This window comes from Oncorhynchus gorbuscha, linkage group LG09, assembly GCF_021184085.1.
Source record: "Oncorhynchus gorbuscha isolate QuinsamMale2020 ecotype Even-year linkage group LG09, OgorEven_v1.0, whole genome shotgun sequence".
Classification (NCBI taxonomy): Eukaryota; Metazoa; Chordata; class Actinopteri; order Salmoniformes; family Salmonidae; genus Oncorhynchus; species Oncorhynchus gorbuscha.
The window spans coordinates 14283152-14304345 of record NC_060181.1 but is presented as its reverse complement, the minus strand read 5'-3'; the positions used below and the strand labels follow the sequence as shown (position 1 = coordinate 14304345).

The window sequence follows — 21194 nt, the reverse complement described above, 5'->3', positions numbered from 1 at the left end:
GACACAGCGAGAGAGACACAGCGAGAGAGACACAGCGAGAGAGACACAGCGATTGCGAGAGACACAGCGAGAGAGACACAGCGAGAGAGACACAGCGAGAGAGACACAGCGAGAGAGACACAGCGAGAGAGACACAGCGATTGCGAGAGACACAGCGAGAGAGACACAGCGAGAGAGACACAGCGATTGCGAGAGACACAGCGAGAGAGACACAGCGATTGCGAGAGACACAGCGAGAGAGACACAGCGATTGCGAGAGACACAGCGAGAGAGACACAGCGAGAGAGACACAGCGATTGCGAGAGACACAGCGAGAGAGACACAGCGATTGCGAGAGACACAGCGAGAGAGACACAGCGAGAGAGACACAGCGATTGCGAGAGACACAGCGAGAGAGACACAGCGAGAGAGACACAGCGAGAGAGACACAGCGATTGCGAGAGACACAGCGAGAGAGACACAGCGAGAGAGACACAGCGAGAGAGACACAGCGAGAGAGACACAGCGAGAGAGACACAGCGAGAGAGACACAGCGAGAGAGACACAGAGAGACACAGCGAGAGAGACACAGCGATTGGAGACACAGCGATTAGAGAGACACAGCGAGAGAGACACAGCGAGAGAGACACAGCGACACAGCGAGAGAGACACAGCGAGAGAGACACAGAGAGACACAGCGACACAGAGAGACACAGCGATTGCGATTGCGGAGACACAGCGAGAGAGACACAGCGAGCGAGAGACACAGCGAGAGACACACACAGCGAGAGAGACACAGCGATTGCGAGAGACACAGCGAGAGAGACACAGCGATTGCGAGGGACACAGCGAGAGAGACACAGCGAGAGACACAGCGAGAGAGACACAGCGATTGCGAGAGACACAGCGAGAGACACAGCGAGACACAGCGAGAGAGACACAGCGATTGCGAGAGACACAGCGAGAGAGACACAGCGATTGCGAGAGACACAGCGAGAGAGACACAGCGATTGCGAGAGACACAGCGAGAGAGACACAGCGATTGCGAGAGACACAGCGAGAGAGACACAGCGATTGCGAGAGACACAGCGATTGCGAGAGACACAGAGAGAGACACGAGAGAGACACAGCGATTGCGAGAGACACAGCGAGAGAGACAGCAGCGAGAGACACAGAGACACAGCGATTGCGAGAGACACAGCGATTGCGAGAGACACAGAGAGACACAGCGAGAGAGACACAGAGAGACACAGCGAGAGAGACACAGCGATGCGATTGCGAGAGACACAGCGATTGCGAGAGACACAGCGAGAGACACAGCGAGAGAGACACAGCGAGAGAGACACAGCGAGAGAGACACAGCGAGAGAGACACAGAGAGAGACACGAGAGAGACACAGCGAGAGAGACACAGCGAGAGAGACACAGCGAGAGAGACACAGCGAGAGAGACACAGCGAGAGAGACACAGCGAGAGAGACACAGCGAGGAGACACAGCGAGAGAGACACAGGGAGACACAGCGAGACACAGCGAGGAGACACAGCGAGGAGACACAGCGAGACACAGGAGACACAGCGAGAGAGACACAGCGAGGAGACACAGCGAGGAGACACAGCGAGGAGACACAGCGAGGGAGACACACGAGAGAGACACAGCGAGAGGAGACACAGCGAGAGAGACACAGCGAGGAGACACAGCGAGGGAGACACAGCGAGGAGACACAGGGAGACACAGCGAGGGAGAGGGAGACACAGCGAGGGAGACACAGCGAGGGAGACACAGCGAGGGAGACACAGCGAGGGAGACACAGCGAGGGAGACACAGCGAGGGAGACACAGCGAGGGAGACACAGCGAGGGAGACACAGCGAGGGAGACACAGCGAGGGAGACACAGCGAGGGAGACACAGCGAGGGAGACACAGCGAGGGAGACACAGCGAGGGAGACACAGCGAGGGAGAGAGAGAGAAAAAAACGTATACTCTAAAATGCTTGTTTAATTGTTGGTTGAAGTGAGTTTGTTATTGTCGGTATTGGTGAGGATATTGATGCACGTCGTCAGATGTATGTGTAAGTCTCTCCAGAGTGAACTTGAGCGTTGAATGGTTATACATGTACACACACGGCGGCCTCACCTCAGTGAACTTGTTGAGCGTGGCGTTGGTGGGGTTGTGTGTGATGAGGAACCTCATGCCCTCGTAGGTAATCTCCACTGCTGCAGGGCGGTTCATGTTGGCGAGACGGCTTTGAAAACAATTACAATTAAATACTTAGAATCTCTCTTGCAAGAAGGATGACTACTTTTGGCTCAGATGTCAGCAAGGACTTGTAGAATTCTGTAGGTTAAAAAAATAAATAAAAACAGGACAACGAAGGGAAGAGGTGGAGGATGGTGTGGGAAACGCGTGTGGACGGCAACAAGAAGGTTTACATAAAAAGTGGGGCAACAAAAAACTGGATGATCTTGTCCACAAGACTCCACGGGGGGGTGTAAAAAAATATTTCAAAATAAATAAACTAAAATAAAAACTAATGCAGAGACTATCCACCAGTCATCCAATCGGACATTCAGATTTTACCCCATTCAGGAGAGTGGTATGTGATTGGCTTCTGGGAGAGAAAGCAGGAAGTAGAGGAGAACTAGGCAGTTTTCTTATTGGCCGCTCAGGGGACAGAGCTGGGCAATTTGGCCTTGGACTACGCGATATCCCAGGGGACGTTGGAGGAGACAGAGGTTCCCAGTGTGCTGGCTTCAGGGGGGCTTCTGGGTAGCGTAGTCCTGAGGGGGGCGGACGATTCACTTGTCCACGAAGGCGAGGTGCTGTGCCTGGCAGAAGTCTCCACTGACGCTCACATTCGCCATATATGGATGGTCCAAATCAACACAGAAACACTGCAGAGAGAGAGAGTGAAGAACAAACCATTGTAAATACAACCCATATTTATGCTTATAACACTGCAGAGAGAGAGAGAGAGAGAGAGAGAGAGAGAGAGAGAGAGAGAGAGAGAGAACAAACCATTGTAAATACAACCCATATTTATGCTTATAACACTGCAGAGAGAGAGAGAGAGCGAGAGAGCGAGAGAGAGAGAGAGAGAGAGAGAGAGAGAGAGAGAGAGAGAGAGAGAGAGAGAGAGAGAGAGAGAGAGAGAGAGAACAAACCATTGTAAATACAACCCATATTTATGCTTATTTATTTTATCTTGTGTCCTTTAACCATTTGTACATTGTTAAAACACTGATATGACATTTGTAATGTCTATTGTTTTGAAACTTCCGTATGTTTACTGTTAATTGTTATTGTTTATTTCACTTGATATATATTCACTTTATATATTATCTACCTCACTTGCTTTGGCAATGTTAACATGTTTCCCATGCCAATAAAGCCCTTGAATTGAATTGAGAGAGAGACAGACAGACAGAGGATGTGGAGGAGAGAAAATGAGAGGGAGGAGGAGAGAGTATAATGTGGTTTGGTAAACTGAAATAGACAACACAGGCACCTTTTAGCAAGGCACTCTTGAAGTTCTTAAAGAGCAAGACGACGCAGAGAAATCTTGTTGGGGAAACTGGAGAAACTCATTACATCAGAAATATGACTCCACATGTGGAGGCTATTAACCCCATTATCAGAACCATTATCAGCTTTGTACTAAGGTGTTATAATGACCTATTATTTCTGACTTTGTATCCAGCCACACACAGCCTGATCATGCAGACAGACAACACAGACACCCATGAGCTCTTGGCTTCAAGAGAGCCTCTCATAAATCATTTACGGCCTGCCCTCACCTCTAACCGGCTGATCATCAGCCAAGATCTGAAGCGTCTGGACACAGCCGCCACAAACTGGCTAGTCACACACACTACGAGGGTGAGGGAGTGGGGAAGAAGAGGGGTTGGGGGAGAGGAGGGAAGAAGAGAGGGGTTGGAGGGTGAAAGTAGGGGTTGGAAGGAAAGGGAGGGGAGAGGTGAGAGCGAGTGGAGGAGAGCAAAAGAGAGGGAGACAGAGGTTGGACCTCGGCAGCAGTGTCTAAAGCAGTAGTCACAAGGTGAGGATTATGGGTCAGCAGTGATTCACACCAGCAGACTGTCACATTCCCACGGTCCCCCGTTCACCTCCCCGTCCCTCAGTCTTTCTCCTTCTCTTTTCATCCCTCACTCAGCACATCTCCTTTTCGGGTCTCCCATCGCTTCACTACATTCATTCTCCCATTTATTTAATGTTTTATCTTTGGGAGCAATATGTTCCAATTCAACTAGTGTCTTCCTCCTTTCCCCACAGGCCTCTACATCTTCCCATCTCTAAATCCAAAGGGCTTTATTGGCATGGGAAACATCTGTTTACATTGCCAAAGCAAGTGAAATAGATAATTTTAGCTCTCCTCACATCTTTCTCAATCTGTCGAGGCGCCGGTGTAGAGCAGTCGTCTCGCCCACTGAGCCAAGAACAGAACAACCGTCAGTCTGAGGATCTAGATACTTTAACCTCTCTGGGTTACAACCAAATTATGATCAATACGTAAAATAGTACATTTATCACGAAAAAAAAAATGAAACATTGACATTACCGTGTAGTTGACCAATAAAGTGTGGTCTGATGGGGATGTGGACATATTCAGTATACATATCCCAAAGAAAGAAATTCTTATTACAATACATTTTTATAGAAAGTTGGAGCTAACCCTGAAAATAGCACTGCTGTGCGAGTCAGTCAAATCGATCGATAATTCTCTTTGTAAATTAAATATAGCAAATATTTGCTATAAGTAGAAACATTCAGAACTTTTGTGAAACATCACAGTTGAAAAAGATCTGGCTAATAGAATAAAAATAGATGGTGTTAAGAGATAGACGGGAGGGGTTGAGTGGAGCTGAAGGCTGGGATCAAAAAATGACTAAAATGTATTGTGTCCATAAAATGTATATAGTATGTATAAGCATAAGTGATGTTGTCCATTAGTTTACTCCAATTAGGGAAGGGGTGATAGGGTTAGGGGAAAATAATATAGGAAAATGTATTTTTTTTAAATATGGGAATTGGAAATGGCGCACATAATTACATTGATGGAAACCAAGCATTTCACAGTAAGGTCTACACTCGTATTTGGCACATGTGACATACATTGATTAGATGTATAATCTCCTGGTGCCAGCATCAGTGCCACTGTTCAAAGGAGACACTAGTTCTCTAGAGTAAATCTCTCCCCGACGCCTTTAATTACCAGCTCCAAAGAGCACTAAGCATAATGCACTGCAAAACACAGCCTGTAGACACTCCACAGCTTGGAGTGTCTTCAAACATGAGAATACAGGGGTTGGGCTCTACTCACCAGATAAGTGGTGTCAGCATATAGACTTCCATGTGTCAAGGTCCTCTCTCCCTAATAATAGTCCCCTAGATGTCTCAGGTTAATATGGAGGAAAGGAGAGGAAGCCAAGGAACCTCAGTTATAGCCTGTCTCTCTGCGTGGCACTAGCTAGAGGACCAGCCCCCAGTCATAGCCTGTCTCTCTGCGTGGCACTAGCTAGAGGACCAGCCCCCAGTCATAGCCTGTCTCTCATAGCCGTGGCACTAGCTAGAGGACCAGCCCCCAGTCAGCCTGTCTCTCTGCGTGGCACTAGCCCCCCAGTCATAGCCGTGGTAGCTAGAGGACCAGCCCCCTCTAGCCTGTCTCTCTGCGTGGCACTAGCTAGAGGACCAGCCCCCAGTCATAGCCTGTCTCTCTGCGTGGCACTAGCTAGAGGACCAGCCCCCAGTCATGGCCTGTCTCTCTGCGTGGCACTAGCTAGAGGACCAGCCCCCAGTCATAGCCTGTCTCTCTGCGTGGCACTAGCTAGAGGACCAGCCCCCAGTCATAGCCTGTCTCTCTGCGTGGCACTAGCTAGAGGACCAGCCCCCAGTCAGTCATGGCCTGCCTGTCTCTCTGCGTGGCACTAGCTAGAGGACCAGCCCCCAGTCATGGCCTGTCTCTCTGCGTGGCACTAGCTAGAGGACCAGTCCCCAGTCATGGCCTGTCTCTCTGCGTGGCACTAGCTAGAGGACCAGCCCCCAGTCATGGCCTGTCTCTCTGCGTGGCACTAGCTAGAGGACCAGCCCATGGCAGCCACATTGTGGTAAGGCCAGACCAGCCCTGCTTCCACAACATTGCCGGAAACTCATGCAAATAACTCTGCCATATTTGCAAACTAGTACTTCTGCAATTACACCCAGCTGTCCGCACAGATGGAGCGGAGAGCAAACACATCAAGTCAGTCTGTAAAGACCATGTGTTTTTTACCACACAGGAAATACAACACGTACTGTAGGGATAGGAACACTGTGGGTGTGAAACTGACTGACATCAGGCAGAATCCTGTAGCCTAATCATACGTAGATGACAAAGACAGGCCTAGACTAATATCATTTAAAAAGTCAATATTGGTCAATTTCCATTAACTCATTTTAACAAAAAAAAAAAAAAACTGAAATGGCCAAGACAGCTAGGCCTACACACAAAACAACAGCATTCAGTTCAACTGAGTTAGGAGCGCTTCATTCTTTCTGTCTAACCTACAACTTATATAATTAGACTACTTTATGATTAGCATAACGTGTCATTACCTCACAGCTACTGCCAAAGTCTTCATGAAGGAGAACAAAAAGTCACAAGCTGATCAGTTATCCTGCTATGTTCCACATACACCATAACCAGTTCCCCCGTTTGTAGTTCCAACACGTCTCTTTGTTTTTCAGCTGGACTGAATGTTGTTGGGTACACATTGTGTGTCCACTCAGCACTTTAACAAATAGTTCAACTAGCTACATTATTTTCCTTCACCTGATACCTAGAGATATGAGGCTTAGCCTAGGTCTATATGAACCTAGGAAGAATAGTACAACACACACACACACCACTAAAATAGCCACACTTATCCTGAGAAAGAACAGCTAGGTTGCACATTCACCCCCCCTTGCCTATAGAAGCTAAACTGGGAGAAAAGTGAGTGAGTAAACTTGCAGTACTGGGGCCTAGCTGAGACAGGCCCTGGCTGCGTCACAAATTAAACCCTATTCCCCTTGGTAGAAGTAGTGCAGCATAAAGGGAATAGGATGTGCTTTTGAGTTTTGGACGTAGACGCCGCGGCATAGTCAGCTCAGCCCAGAGACAGTCGATCTGCAGTCACGTGCTCCCCTGGTGGGCCTGCACTGTACGACACTGCTAGGCAGGGAGCATAGTAGACCCACCAGCCTCAATTGGCTGGCCACTCTCAGGACAATATCACACACTGAGGGAGGGGCGGCAGGGGAGTGAAAAATACATTAAAACAAAACGGGGAGGGTAGTGGCTAGTGCTGAGCCATTAAACAACATGTTGGTTATTATTATTTTTTGACGAAGGTTCAATTATTTGAATTTCATTTTTTTTCTTCCTGTGAGCTCAATGTGCATTTTCTCACTGCAGTTTCTTTAGAGATCAATCAGATCAACCCAAACTGTGTGATTTAGTAGAGAGCCGTTTCCAACAGGCTAATATTCTACACAATTTAGAGCAGAAAATGTGTTAACTACACAATGACCAGAATGCATTGCGAGCCTGATTGAGAGCAGATGCTCCGCGAGGTATCTAAGATATTGATGGATGGTATTCAGCAGTAATATTAGAATGCCTTATTTACTTCAAAGAACTAAAATGGTGATTTTGTCAGACAGCATCGGCTGCAGCTCTATAGAGATGAGATGACTTGGTCCTTCTGTAGCTCAGTTGGTAGAGCATGGCGCTTGTAACGCCAGGGTAGTGGGTTCGATCCCCGGGACCACCCATACGTAGAATGTATGCACACATGACTGTAAGTCGCTTTGGATAAAAGCGTCTGCTAAATGGCATATATTATTATTATTATTATTATTATATATTAATAATAAAGTCATCAAATCAAACATAATATACACTTGAAATATTTTATTCAAGTAATGTGAATAAATAGTTATTAACTGATAACCATAATTTAGTCACAGTCATCATGGAACTCTTATTGACAGTGTTACAGCATTCAACCCACAATGAAGTGCATTTAATGTAAAAATATAATACATTGAAACTGAAATCCGTGAATTTCTTCATAATCCAACCAGAACCAAACCAACCTCAAAAAGCACAAATAGCTCAGCACAAGTAGGTGTATAGAGGGTGAGAATGAGCCCAGTATCAGAGAACAACCAACAGGTAATGACAAAGACAGGAGTTCAGCCAGGGGCACCTGGCTGGGGAAAACTAGGTTAGATATGAAGGCAAAGCAGCCGTGTGTGTGACTTAAATGTAAATGTAAATGTGTGTGATATATATAAAACCGAGAGTCCTAGCCTAATTACAAAACAACTGACTGACGGAGAAATAATGGGACTGAGGTTTATTTGCATGTTAGTAAGGTAAGCAGTGGTGAGTGAGTTGTGTGTTTGACAGGTCACATGTACTAGGCTGGCATGATCAGCAGTGGGATAGGTGCCAGTGAGAAAGACTGCCAGGAAGACAAAACCACAGGAAAGACCTACTTCAATGGAACACTAATCGACTAACAATTAAGCAGAAGAGGCGGTGCTGTATCAGGATTACAGTCACAGGTAAGAGGCGGTGCTGTATCAGGATTACAGTCACAGGTAAGAGGCGGTGCTGTATCAGGATTACAGTCACAGGTAAATGGCGTTGATCGGCACGACACGATAGCATTTACCCATTTTTTTTTTTTTAAACCTTTATTTAACCAGGCAAGTCAGTTAAGAACAAATTCTTATTTTCAATGACGGCCTGGGAACAGTGGCTTAACTGCCTGTTCAGGGGCAGAACGACAGATTTTGTACCTTGTTAGCTCGGGGATTTGAACTTGCAACCTTTCGGTTACTAGTCCAATGCTCTAACCACTAGGCTACCCTGCCGCCCCATGACTGTATTCATGATGCAGCACTGTTTCGCATGCCTTTTTGCTTTTGTACCAACCTACTCAAATAACAATGACACACATCTTCATTCAAACCAAGTCAATTCAAACTATTTCATTCTTCCATCAGAAGATATAGTCCAGACAAAAAGCTGGTTATTAGTTATTTTGGTCATATTGCTACAGGCGCAACAAAATCATTCATTATTTTTGCATAGTTGCTATGCAAAAGAACTGGTCGTCCATTCTAAACAAAATGGTTGTCACTTGCTAGCTAGCCAGCCAACTTCCGCTAACGCAGTCATGTCAAACACTGAACCTTGAATGACACCTTACTAGCTGCAGTTCTGTGAGTTTTCGCCCCTATTGGCATTTACTTGGATATATCTATGATAATGGTGATGATGCATGATTTCGACTGGATAAGAATTTTTTTCTAGGCACCGTTCACTCAATGTATGGTACCACAGAGATAGAAATTCAAACGTGAAACATTGATTCCGAAGTCAGGCAGGCAGACAGCGAGGCTAATACTAACCGCTCTGTACCACACTAAATGCTAGGCTAATACTAACCCCACTGTACCACACTAAATGCTAGGCTAATACTAACCCCACTGTACCACACTAAATGCTAGGCTTATACTAACCCCGCTGTACCACACTAAATGCTAGGCTAATACTAACCCCACTGTACCACACTAAATTCTAGGCTAATTACTAACCCCACTGTACCACACTACATGCTAGGCTAATACCTAAGGAATACCTAGGATAGGATAAGTAATCCTTCTCACCCCCCCTTTAAGATTTAGATGCAATATTGTAAAGTGACTGTTCCACTGGATGTCATAAGGTGAATGCACCAATTTGTAAGTCGCTCTGGATAAGAGCGTCTGCTAAATGACTTAAATGTAAATGTAAAACTAACCCCGCTGTACCACACTACATGCTAGGCTAATACTAACCCCGCTGTACCACACCAAATGCTAGGCTAATACTAACCCCGCTGTACCACACCAAATGCTAGGCTAATACTAACCCCACTGTACCACACTAAATGCTAGGCTTATACTAACCCCACTACATGCTAGGCTTATACTAACCGCTCTGTACCATACTACATCCTAGGCTTATACTAACCCCGCTGCACCACACTAAATGCTAGGCTTATACTAACCCCACTACATGCTAGGCTTATACTAACCGCTCTGTACCATACTACATGCTAGGCTAATACTCAACCCACTGTACCATACTACATGCTAGGCTTATACTAACCCCACTGAATGCTAGGCTTATACTAACCGCACTGTACCACACTACATGCTAGGCTAATACTCAACCCACTGTACCATACTACATGCTAGGCTTATACTAACCCCACTGAATGCTAGGCTTATACTAACCGCTCTGTACCATACTACATGCTAGGCTAATACTCAACCCACTGTACCATACTACATGCTAGGCTTATACTAACCCCACTGAATGCTAGGCTTATACTAACCGCACTGTACCACACTACATGCTAGGCTAATACTCACCCCACTGTACCATACTACATGCTAGGCTTATACTAACCGCACTGTACCACACTACATGCTAGGCTAATACTCACCCCACTGTACCACACTACATGCTAGGCTAATACTCACCCCACTGTACCATACTACATGCTAGGCTTATACTCACCCCACTGTACCACACTAAATGCTAGGCTGGAAGCAAGGGGAAATAATGAGTGAGAGGAGATATATACGAGAGATGATTCAGACAACATGAATAGGATATTGTGAAGAGGCACAGTGATCATTTTCAGATGGAACTGTTAGCAGGCATAGGTGTCTGACAGCCAACACAGCACGACTTGGAACATTGCTCATCCAAATCAGCATCCAGAACACTGCTGTTGACATCTCTTACGTATTCTCTACGTGAAAGGGATAAATGCTGTGGGATTTCAAGCTACAATATGCTAGGCTATAGCCTAGCTAACATCTATGAGGAGTGAAACACAAACCACCTGAGATTACCATGTCAACCCTCCTCTCTACACCTCAGACATCCCTGAACAGGGAGAAACATATGGGATCAGTAGGGGTTTTGAATAACTAATATATCCACCACAGTCCCCCAATCCCCTTCCTCAGATCCCCCATATCTTTACTACAAATCCAGCTGAGCCACTGGCACGGACCCAAGTCCCAAAGGGCACCCTATTCCCTACATTGTACACTACTTTTGACCAGGTTCCTATGGTGGCTGTGCTGTGCTGAAGATTTAGGCAAGAGGAATCTGCTGGAACATGGGTTTAGGTCACGATAACATTGTGGGTCTAAGTAGGTATCCTAGCAGTGAATAGTGTTGGACCAGTAACGGAAAGCTGGCTGGTTCAAACACACAAGCAGACTAGGTGAAACATCTGTTGATGTGCCTTTGATCAAGGCACTTGACTAATTGCTCTTGTAGGGCATTAGCGAAAAATGTAAATAACATGGGTAACTAGGTAGGTCAGCAGACAAATCTTACAGAAACAAAAAGGCAACAGGAAAGGCTTATGTATTCAGATACTGAAATAGCACTACGCATTTGTTGACTTTCAAATGAATACAAACTAGCACTACCAGATAGTTATGGGGGAGAAAAAAACAGAATCTATAGTCATGTGACCCGTTTCAGGAAACTAGGCATGTCGCAGGTCACTAGATCAAACTGTTTGAAAGTAACTTTATTTGCAAAGTTTTTTGGGGGCAGAACTGCCTTCTCGTACATGTGAACTTTAATGTGCCTAATTAACAAACGTGTATGCCATCCGTAAATATGAATAGCATTGTTAAATTATGAGCCTATTTGGTTAAGCAACAAAGAGAGCAACCTTCCCTCTAGCCATGATTGGCTGAGCTAATGAGTGGGCTGGACATGCCGAGAGATGAGTTTGTATTGCTCTGCCCTATAGCGTGCTTCTGTCTACTTGAGCTGGTCAGTATGTGTAGGCAATCCTGTCTAAAAATAAAGTACTGCGTAGTAAAACTTACGACTCCACTATGCAAGCATCCATTTCAATAGAACGTCACTGCAACAACTGTTTCAGAGCACTCTCGTCTCAGTGTGCCAGAGCGCAGAACAACTGATGAATTTACCAACGCTCAACACCCGTTAAATATGGCCGGTGATAGTTATGGTCAGCAAACAAAGCGGAATTAAAATTGTTGCCTGGAGCACACAGTCACCAACGCTCTGGAGAACATGAAAAACAGCCTAACCAGCTCTGCTAGGGCGAGTAAAATGGTCAGAGTTTGGGTGGGGGCTGAAACTTAAGAGGATTCTTATGGCAATGCACACGGTCAGTGTGAACCAGAGTGGCTTGACACAACGGGCCAAACAAGCTGTACCAACAAAATGGAAACGACACAGGATGTCTTATTTAACAAAAGGGGTTGCAGTCTACCATCCATGTTTACTGGTAAGAGTCTAGCTACAGTTTTAGATATTATACGGGTCTAATTGTCAGAAAGTTAACGTTTACTGTTAGATAGCTAGCTGACATTACATGTATGATCTGTGTGTAGTAATGTTACCTCAGAATTCCATTTCGCATTGCTAGTTGGAGCCTAATGTTAGCTCGCTAACATTGAAACTTTTTGGTTAACTTGTGACAAACGGTTTGTATTGCTAATACTCTATGGTTCATTGTTTAGCTAGCTAGCTACATGTCTAAACAAAATAACCCAAGTTAGCTAGCTAGCTGATGACCCATTAGGTTAGCCAGGTGTGTGTCAGTAATTATGGCTATCTATTGCATAATAATGCTAAAATATTTGTATCTGAAATGTGTCTTTCAGCAGCAGAACACGCCCGTCTCTCCTCCACCAGTCATACAAGGAGAATGGTCTCATGCCTCCCACCAAAAAGAGCTGGCCCAATCAAGCACCGATTACACCTGAAGTATGAGAATTTGTAGTGAGTGGTGAACTTCAAGAACTACACAGAGGATAATGCAATAGTGTTACCAGGACACCACCCAGGAGAAACACCTTGGTGGAAAGCTGCTGCCATCCCATGTGACAAAAACAGCAGTGTGGCATGTCTACAAGGAATCAATGACAACACTTGGTATGATTATTTAATTGATGTCTAACATGATTGGCACTACGTTTATTGACCTCAAAGTATTTCTGTATTTTCCAGAGGTAAGTGTAGTCGGGCTGTCTTCCTTCAGGAACCTGTGGAGAAATGTTGCTGCCCCACATCTAAAGCACTAAGCCCAGGACAGACCTGTTCTGGCAGTGCCAGAGGAACAATGATCAGGTCTTCAGACCTGATCTGCCAGGAGCTGTTAAGTCAGCCAAGCTGAAGAAGCAAGAGCAGCATATCCTGCTTGTTCAGAGTTAGTGGTCTGTCTACCAAAAGATGGTTGCTGACTGCAAGACCACCTGATAAGACCTGTGGTTTTGTAGTCTTGAACCAGCAGGCAGACATCAGGATGCATTACAACTTTGACTTTGCTCAACAAGTAAGTAACATGTCCTCCTTTATACGGATTAAGGACATAGATATTCACTCAAAAATATATAGCCAGGCCAGTGTATGTAACCCTTCACTGCAGCCAAGGTGACAAGGAACATTCTCCTGGAGTGCTCTGATAGGACTACAGTAGATCGAGGCCTCCACGGGGATCCTGCAAGGTCTGGGGGACAGTATGAAAATGTATCTGCTCTGTATAATATCTGCGAACTGACTAAATTGTTATTTTTTATGTAATTTTGTTTAACAAGCAGCAACTAGCTGGCCCTTCAGAACGGCACAGGTTCTTCGTAATGATTAAGCGCCAAAACAGAATTTAAAAAAGGGACTGGAACAAGCAGGGATTAGACAACCTGCTAATTTTCATTTGTAAAACGTTTTCATACAGCGTGCCTAGTGAATAGGCTACAACCCAAGGATGGAGGACAGACTGGTAGGGTGCACTTCATTCCAATGGAATTCTACTCCTACAGTATCTGTGTAGTCAACATACTCTTGCCATTTTACACAAGATGGGAGCGAGCGAGATAGGAATGAGAGAGAAATAAACTTCAAAAGGAATGAGAGAGAAATAAACTTCAAAAGGAATGAGAGAGAAATAAACTTAAAAAGAAAAGGGAACACGAAGGAACAAGATTGCTCAAAAGAGCATTGGCACAAGACCGAGAAAGATGCTGCAAACGAGTGCACAGGAGACAGATGGCAAATAACACGAGGCAGACTGATACGGCTGTGGTTCACACCAAGGTTATTATACAACAAAAACTAACCTGTTTGGGGGGGAAAAAACTACTGAAACTATTATCTTGACTCAAATCTAATGGGGTTTAATCTGTTTTTTTCTTCTAATGAAGTTTTAAAATCTTCTGAATCAGGTGGGTCACATTGAGATTACCTTTAAGTTATAAAGACAAACTCAGCGAGAAGACGTTGCCACGAGCAGCAGTGCAGATACTGAGTGGTAAGACAGGAAGTCGAGAGAGGTGCATCTGCTACAGCCAAAAGGCAGACACGAATGTGGTTTTCCAACAGCAAGGCTCAGATCAGCATTGCAGTGTTGACATTGTATGTAAAAATGCTTTCTTTATAACGTTGAAATAAACACCCATATCACACCCACAAACGGGAATCATAATATAATCTGTGTTGTACAGTCAATTAGTGAGAGCCTCAAATATGACATTTATTTGTATATAGCCACTGTATACATAAATCGCAGCAAGTTGGTTCCTGTTTCAGTCATGTCTTTGCTCAGTCGACTGCAGCCAAAACGCAACACGAGTGAGGGACAAATGCCACTACTGGGTCAAAAGAGCGGAAAAAGACCTACGCTTCATAAAGACAAGGTTTTTGTTCCAGCTGGGCTGAGAGTCCAGAGAGGAGCAGAGCGGGGTGGAACGTGAGCAGGCAGGCGTGTTGACATGTCACCATGGGGAAATGCAAACACTTGCAGGAAGTTGTACTATTGACTGCCCCACCCCCTGCCTTCCTGGAAGCATTTAGGATCAACCAAGGACTGCACACATCGTCCGGTTTCACTCCCTCCCGTCAAACCTTTTTTTGTTTCCTCCCTCACTCACTCCCTCATGACAGTGAGGGAATAAGAAAGGAGACATGTCAGAACATGAGCAGGACTGCCCACCCCACAACACACCTGCAGCAGCACACAGGCTGAGAGAGAAACAACGAACTGTCGCACTAGTCTAGCAACGCCTCTGAATGAAGTCAACAGATTGGACGTTGAGGATTAGCATACAGGTGTCTCCGGCTGAAAGCGATAGTTGTGTGACTGAATGATAGGAATTTTGAGGGGGCCTCTTGTTTTGTTTATTGAATTCCTCTGTGACAGAGAATGTAGGCTGGTTCTTAGAACAAAGTAGCCACTGCCGGGTTGGTAACAAAAACATTCTAGCAGCTTTAGCTAATTGGGCTAACAGTCCCTAGACATGCAAGACACCCGGTTCAAACCCAGCCATTCACAAGAGCAACATTAAATAGTGAGTGGAACAGCCATCCTTAGAAGTGCTATGACAGGGATATTCAACTGTATTGTTTAAGGGGCCGAGTTACGTTTTTGACACACTCCCTTCTGACGTGTCCCTTCTAACATAAGAGGGGAACAGAAGGCACGACCACGTTAAAGGAGTCTTCACTGTCAGAAATGGAGTCACAATAAGCTTAACGCCCAAACGGCAGAGCCAAATTCATATGAAGAAAATATATCTCAGCATACATTTGCTTCAGAAACCGGCAGAAACATTTTTAAACAAATTGAGTGTTTGATTATATCTGTTCTCTTCTACCATTTCTTGCTGGCAAAGTACCCAGAAGTTGTCTCTGGTTTTGAAACTGAATTGAGGGAACTGAACTTGGAAAACAATCTGAGAAGTTGAAATGATTGTCTGTATTAAGTTTGCAAACTATGAATGCAATATTTAAAATACTGACATTGAATATATAAAATATTCAACTAAATTAAACTGAATGCAATATTCATTCAATTAACTTTCAAATCATGAAATACAAGTTCAATTTAGGAATTCAATGATTCAATTTGTGTAGTACAAACTCCTAAATGCTAATAAAAGCATTGAAATTGCTACACTGAAATTCTGCAACTAACAAGCAACCTAAGAAATATGCTCTACCCTCTTGTGATTGTCACTTTTCATGAAGTGGCATTTTTTATATATTTAGGAACAAAAGACAGTTATCAAAAACAAACAGACCTACCTGGCTTGTACTTTGTGGTGGCAATGTAACCATCTACCACGTTGTCCTTCAAAACTGGGGATTTCACCACGCATCACCTGTTTCCACGGTGATGTTGTAGCCTATACCCTTATCATAACCTCTATGTCTACGGTTAGGCTATTGTTGCACGTGCTAGGCTATTGTTGCACGTGCTAGGCTATTGTTGCACGTGCTAGGCTATTGTTGCACGTGCTAGGCTATTGTTGCACGTGCTAGGCTATTGTTGCACGTGCTAGGCTATTGTTGCACGTGCTAGGCTATTGTTGCACGTGCTAGGCTATTGTTGCACGTGCTAGGCTATTGTTGCACGTGCTAGGCTATTGTTGCACGTGCTAGGCTATTGTTGCACGTGCTAGGCTATTGTTGCACGTGCTAGGCTATTGTTGCACGTGCTAGGCTATCCAGGGACAGTGAACTTGGCAACGTGTCATAATCTCACATTTGCAGAGGGAACATAAACTCTACGCATGGACAAATTAGAAAATTTTAGCAACACATAAATAATGTACAGTTCACGGCTCCACACACTCAAATGCATGAATGGCTGGTAGCCTTATGTCACATGCTGACTAGACCGGACATGTTGACACATGTTGATTTTGACCATCCACACCAGATGTGATCAGGACACGTAGGTAGAAATACCAAAAACTATGAACCAACTATTTTAATTTGGGGACAGTTCGAAACACATGACACATTCATGGCCATTTAGCTAGCTAGCTTACTGTTGCTAGACAACCTGGCCTGGGAAATAAAACACTGGGTTGTTAATTTACCTGAAAAACACTAACCTTTTTTTCTGGATCTTTGTAGAATTTTTACCCATTTTGTTCTCTACTCTGACAATCCACAGATTAAGGGGGAAACCAAACTTCTTCTTCTGGAGGTTCAAAACCAAATTTAAGGTATATTACCACCACCAACTATACTGGAGTATGGACCACAGTTCATCTTTCAATCAACCACGTGGGTATGTGCTCTTAAAACCAATGAGATGGGAGAGGCGGGACTTGCAGCGCATCAAGCATCACTAATAGAACCAAGTTCTATTTTAGCGCCAGGCTATAAAGGCGCTCATGAGCAGTTTGGATGAAATGAATAAATTACATGCATAAATTAATTTTGCAATGCCCGCACAGAATGGAATTCGCAAAATGTTAATGTTTCCAATCTGCAATGTAATTGTCTGAACCACCAGCCAACCAAAGCGTTGAAATGTTGTTTTCATTCCATCAGCCAGCTGATTTTTTTTGCTGTTTTGCTGCTAATCTACTAATGATTATTCCAATAGGCAACCCCATCCAGCCTATTTATTTATAGCCGCTATGTTGCATCAGTTGGGCTACAGGTGATAAAGTGTATTGCTAATAGCATACCTGATAATATGGACCATGCAAAGGCTATATGCATGGTCAAATTTGTCAAATCATTTTACCAATATATTAGAGATGGCGCAGGAGGAGATGGCTGCCGTTTTACGGGCTCCTAACCAAATTGTGCTATTATGTGCGGTTTTTCCACATTATTTGTAACTTATTTTGTACATAATGTTTCTGCCACCGTTTGTTATGACTGAAAGGAGCTTCTGAATATCAGGACAGCGAATACTCAACTCGAACTAGACAAAGGTTTTTTCTTTAATGAGTCGGATGCGACAGATTTACTTCAGACTTCCGACAAGGCCCAAATCCCTGTGATTCGCATGAAGAAAAGAGATTTTGGGAACGTAGGTCAGGGTGCCTTGTAAGGATCCGACGGCGAGTGAGTAATCCCCCTCTACCATCAGTCCTATTAGCCAATGTGTAATCATTGGATAACAAACTGGATGAGCTACAATCAAATATATTCTACCACCGGGACATTAAGAACTGTAATATTGTGTGTTTTACCGAGTAGTGGCTGAACAACGACCTAGATAGCTGGCGGGGTTTTCGGTCCATCGGCAAGACAGAACAGCTGCCTCCGGTAAGACAAGGCGTGGAGGTCTGTGTATATTTGTAAATAACAGCTGGTGCACAAAATCTAATATTTTGGAAGTCTGGAGGTTTTGCTCGCCTGAGGTAAAGTATCTCATGATAAGCTGTAGACCACACTATTTACCAAGAGTTTATACCAGAGTTTATCTGTATTTTTGTAGCCATCTACATACCACCACAAACCGATGCCGGCACTAAGACCGCACTCAATGAACTGTATATGGCCATAAGAAAACCACTCATCCAGAGGCGGCACTCCCAGTGGCTCGGGACTTCAATGCAGGGACACTCAAATCCGATTAACCTCATTTCTACCAACATGTTTGATGTGGAACCAGAGGAAAAAAATAATAATTCTAGACCACCTTTACTCCATACATAGACACTTACAAAGCTCTCCCTTGATTGACCTCCATTTGGCAAATCTGACCATAATTCTAGCCTCCTGATTCCTGCTTACAAGGAAAAAATTAAAAGCAGGAAATGCCAGTGACTCACTCAATAAAGAAGTGGTCAGACGCAGATGGTAAGCTACAGGACTGTTTTTGCTATCACAGATTGGAATATGTTCTGGGATTCTTCCGATGGCATTGAGGAGTACACCACATCAGTCACTGGCTTCATCCCCACAGTGAACATACATACATACACCAACCAGAAGCCATGAATTATAGGCAACATCCTCACTGAGCAACAAGTGGCAGGACTCTTACAAGAAATCCACTATACCCTCTTACGGACCAATACAGGACTAAGATTTAATCATACTACACCGGCTATGGCGCTTGTCGGATGTGGCAGGGCTTGCAAACTATTACGAATCAAAGGGAAGCACAGCCGCAAGCTGCCCAGTGACACAAGCCTACCAGACAAGCTAAATAACTACTATACTGAAGCTTGCATGCGAGCAACACTGAAGCTTGCATGCGAGCAACACTGAAGCTTGCATGCGAGCAACACTGAAGCTTGCATGCGAGCAACACTGAAGCTTGCATGCGAGCAACACTGAAGCTTGCATGCGAGCAACACTGAAGCTTGCATGCGAGCAACACTGAAGCTTGCATGCGAGCAACACTGAAGCTTGCATGGGAGCAACACTGAAGCTTGCATGGGAGCAACACTGAAGCTTGCATGCGAGCAACACTGAAGCTTGCATGCGAGCAACACTGAAGCTTGCATGGGAGCAACACTGAAGCTTGCATGGGAGCAACACTGAAGCTTGCATGGGAGCAACACTGAAGCTTGCATGGGAGCAACACTGAAGCTTGCATGGGAGCAACACTGAAGCTTGCATGGGAGCAACACTGAAGCTTGCATGGGAGCATCAGATGATCTGGATGACTGTGTGATCACGCTCTCCTTAGCCAAGTAAACCCTTTAAATAGGTCAACATTGACAAGGCTGCATGGCCAGACCTAACCATAAACACCAATGCCTTTCTTCAAATCAATACACAGAAGTATATATTTTTAAACCTGCATACTTAGTTAAAATAAATGCATGTTAGCATGTAAATTGTGCTGCTTCTTGCGTTCACAGTCAGGGTATATGCAACAGTTTGGGCCACCTGGCTCATAGCGAACTGTGTTTCTTCCTAACAAAGACAGTAATTAATTTGCCATAATGTTACATAATTTTGACATAACATTGAAGATTGTGCAATGTAACAGCAATATTTAGACGTTTTGTTTTCGAAATGATAGTTTAACGGATTTGATCATTATTAATGTCTAAGGCTCGAATTTCTGTGTATTTATTATATATGATTTGATAGAGCAGTCTGTGCAGTGGTAGGCATCAGCAGGCTCGTAAGCATTCATTCAAACAGCAGTTTACTGCATGTGCCAGCAGCTCTTAGCAATGCTTGAGGCACAACGCTGTTTATGACATCAAGCATATCAACTCCCGAGATTAGGCTGGCAATACTAAAGTGCCTGTAAGAACATCCAACAGTCAAAGGTATATGAAATACAAATAGTAGAGAGAAATAGTCGACGTGTCATAATTCCTATAATAACTATAACCTAAAACTTCTTAACTGGGAATATTGAACCACAAGCTTTCATATGTTCTCATGTTCTGAGCAATCAACTTAAACAGTGTTTTTACATGGCACATATTGCACTTTTACTTTCTTCTCCAACACTATTTTTGCATTATTTAAAACAAACATGTTTCATTATTTATTTGAGACTAAATAGATTTTATGTATTAAGTTAAAATAAGTGTTCATTGTTCATTCAGTATTGTAATTGTCAATAATCGGTATCAGCATTTAAAAATCATAAATCGGTCGACCTCTAGTTCGAATGACTTGTTATATTTCTTATTTTCTACATTATTATTCTTCATTTCTTATAGTAAATACTTTTTTCTTCTTCTTAAAACTGCATTGTTAGTTAAAGGCTTGTCAGTAAGCATGTCACTAAGGTCTACACTTGTTGTATTCGGCACATGTGACAAAATGTTTACAAAATGTTTTGATTATTTGGTTCACCCCCTCCCCGGGCCCGACCTTTCTCCTGCCCGATCCCCCCCGGGACTCAAAAGTGGTCCCCTGAAGTGGTTCAAGCATTCTTGTGGATTTAGAATAGGCAATGTGTTTCTATTAAAAAGTATGCTTTGAGAGCAGAAACCTGAAAAACCTGTGGGAAATCTGTCTTTTGCCATGGTATCATTTTAGCATCGAGTATAGTTTTGGTATTGAGTAAAGTGATACTAAACCTGGTATCAAAGTCAAAGTTCTGGTGTTGTGACAACACACCCATTCCAGAGGCCTGCCTGACTGCATTCTGTGAGTGCCTTAGAATCCTTCTTTGAGGAGATCCCAGGTTGGTGGTCACAGGAATAAAAAAATGAACTGAAATATTTACTACAAAAACATGAGGAGAAAAAACAAGTAATGCCTCGCACTGCCGGGACTGGAGAGAAAGGTTACTGGTCAAAAGCAGTACACTGTATAGGGAACAGTAGGGCTGGAAATTGCTAGGGACCTCACAATACCGAAGTGACTATACAATATGTATTGCACTTCTCTT

The 21194-nt window shown here is 44.2% G+C and overlaps 1 protein-coding gene across 4 annotated transcripts in view; it reads right to left on the bottom strand.

The window, feature by feature from the left end:
• The window catches only part of LOC124043193 (protein tyrosine phosphatase type IVA 2-like), a 47180-nt gene that overhangs the window by 13252 nt on the left and 12734 nt on the right, over positions 1–21194 (bottom strand). For 3 of the 4 annotated variants that reach the window (XM_046361487.1, XM_046361485.1, XM_046361486.1), the window contains 2 exons: positions 2557–2870; positions 2113–2221 (listed from right to left, as the gene is read on the bottom strand). In XM_046361487.1, the coding sequence (XP_046217443.1) occupies positions 2113–2221; positions 2557–2561 (114 nt within the window). In that variant the 5' untranslated portion in view covers positions 2562–2870. Of the gene's footprint in view, positions 1–2112; positions 2222–2556; positions 2871–6585; positions 6695–21194 lie in introns of those variants that run through there. The other variant, XM_046361488.1, reaches the window with a different exon arrangement.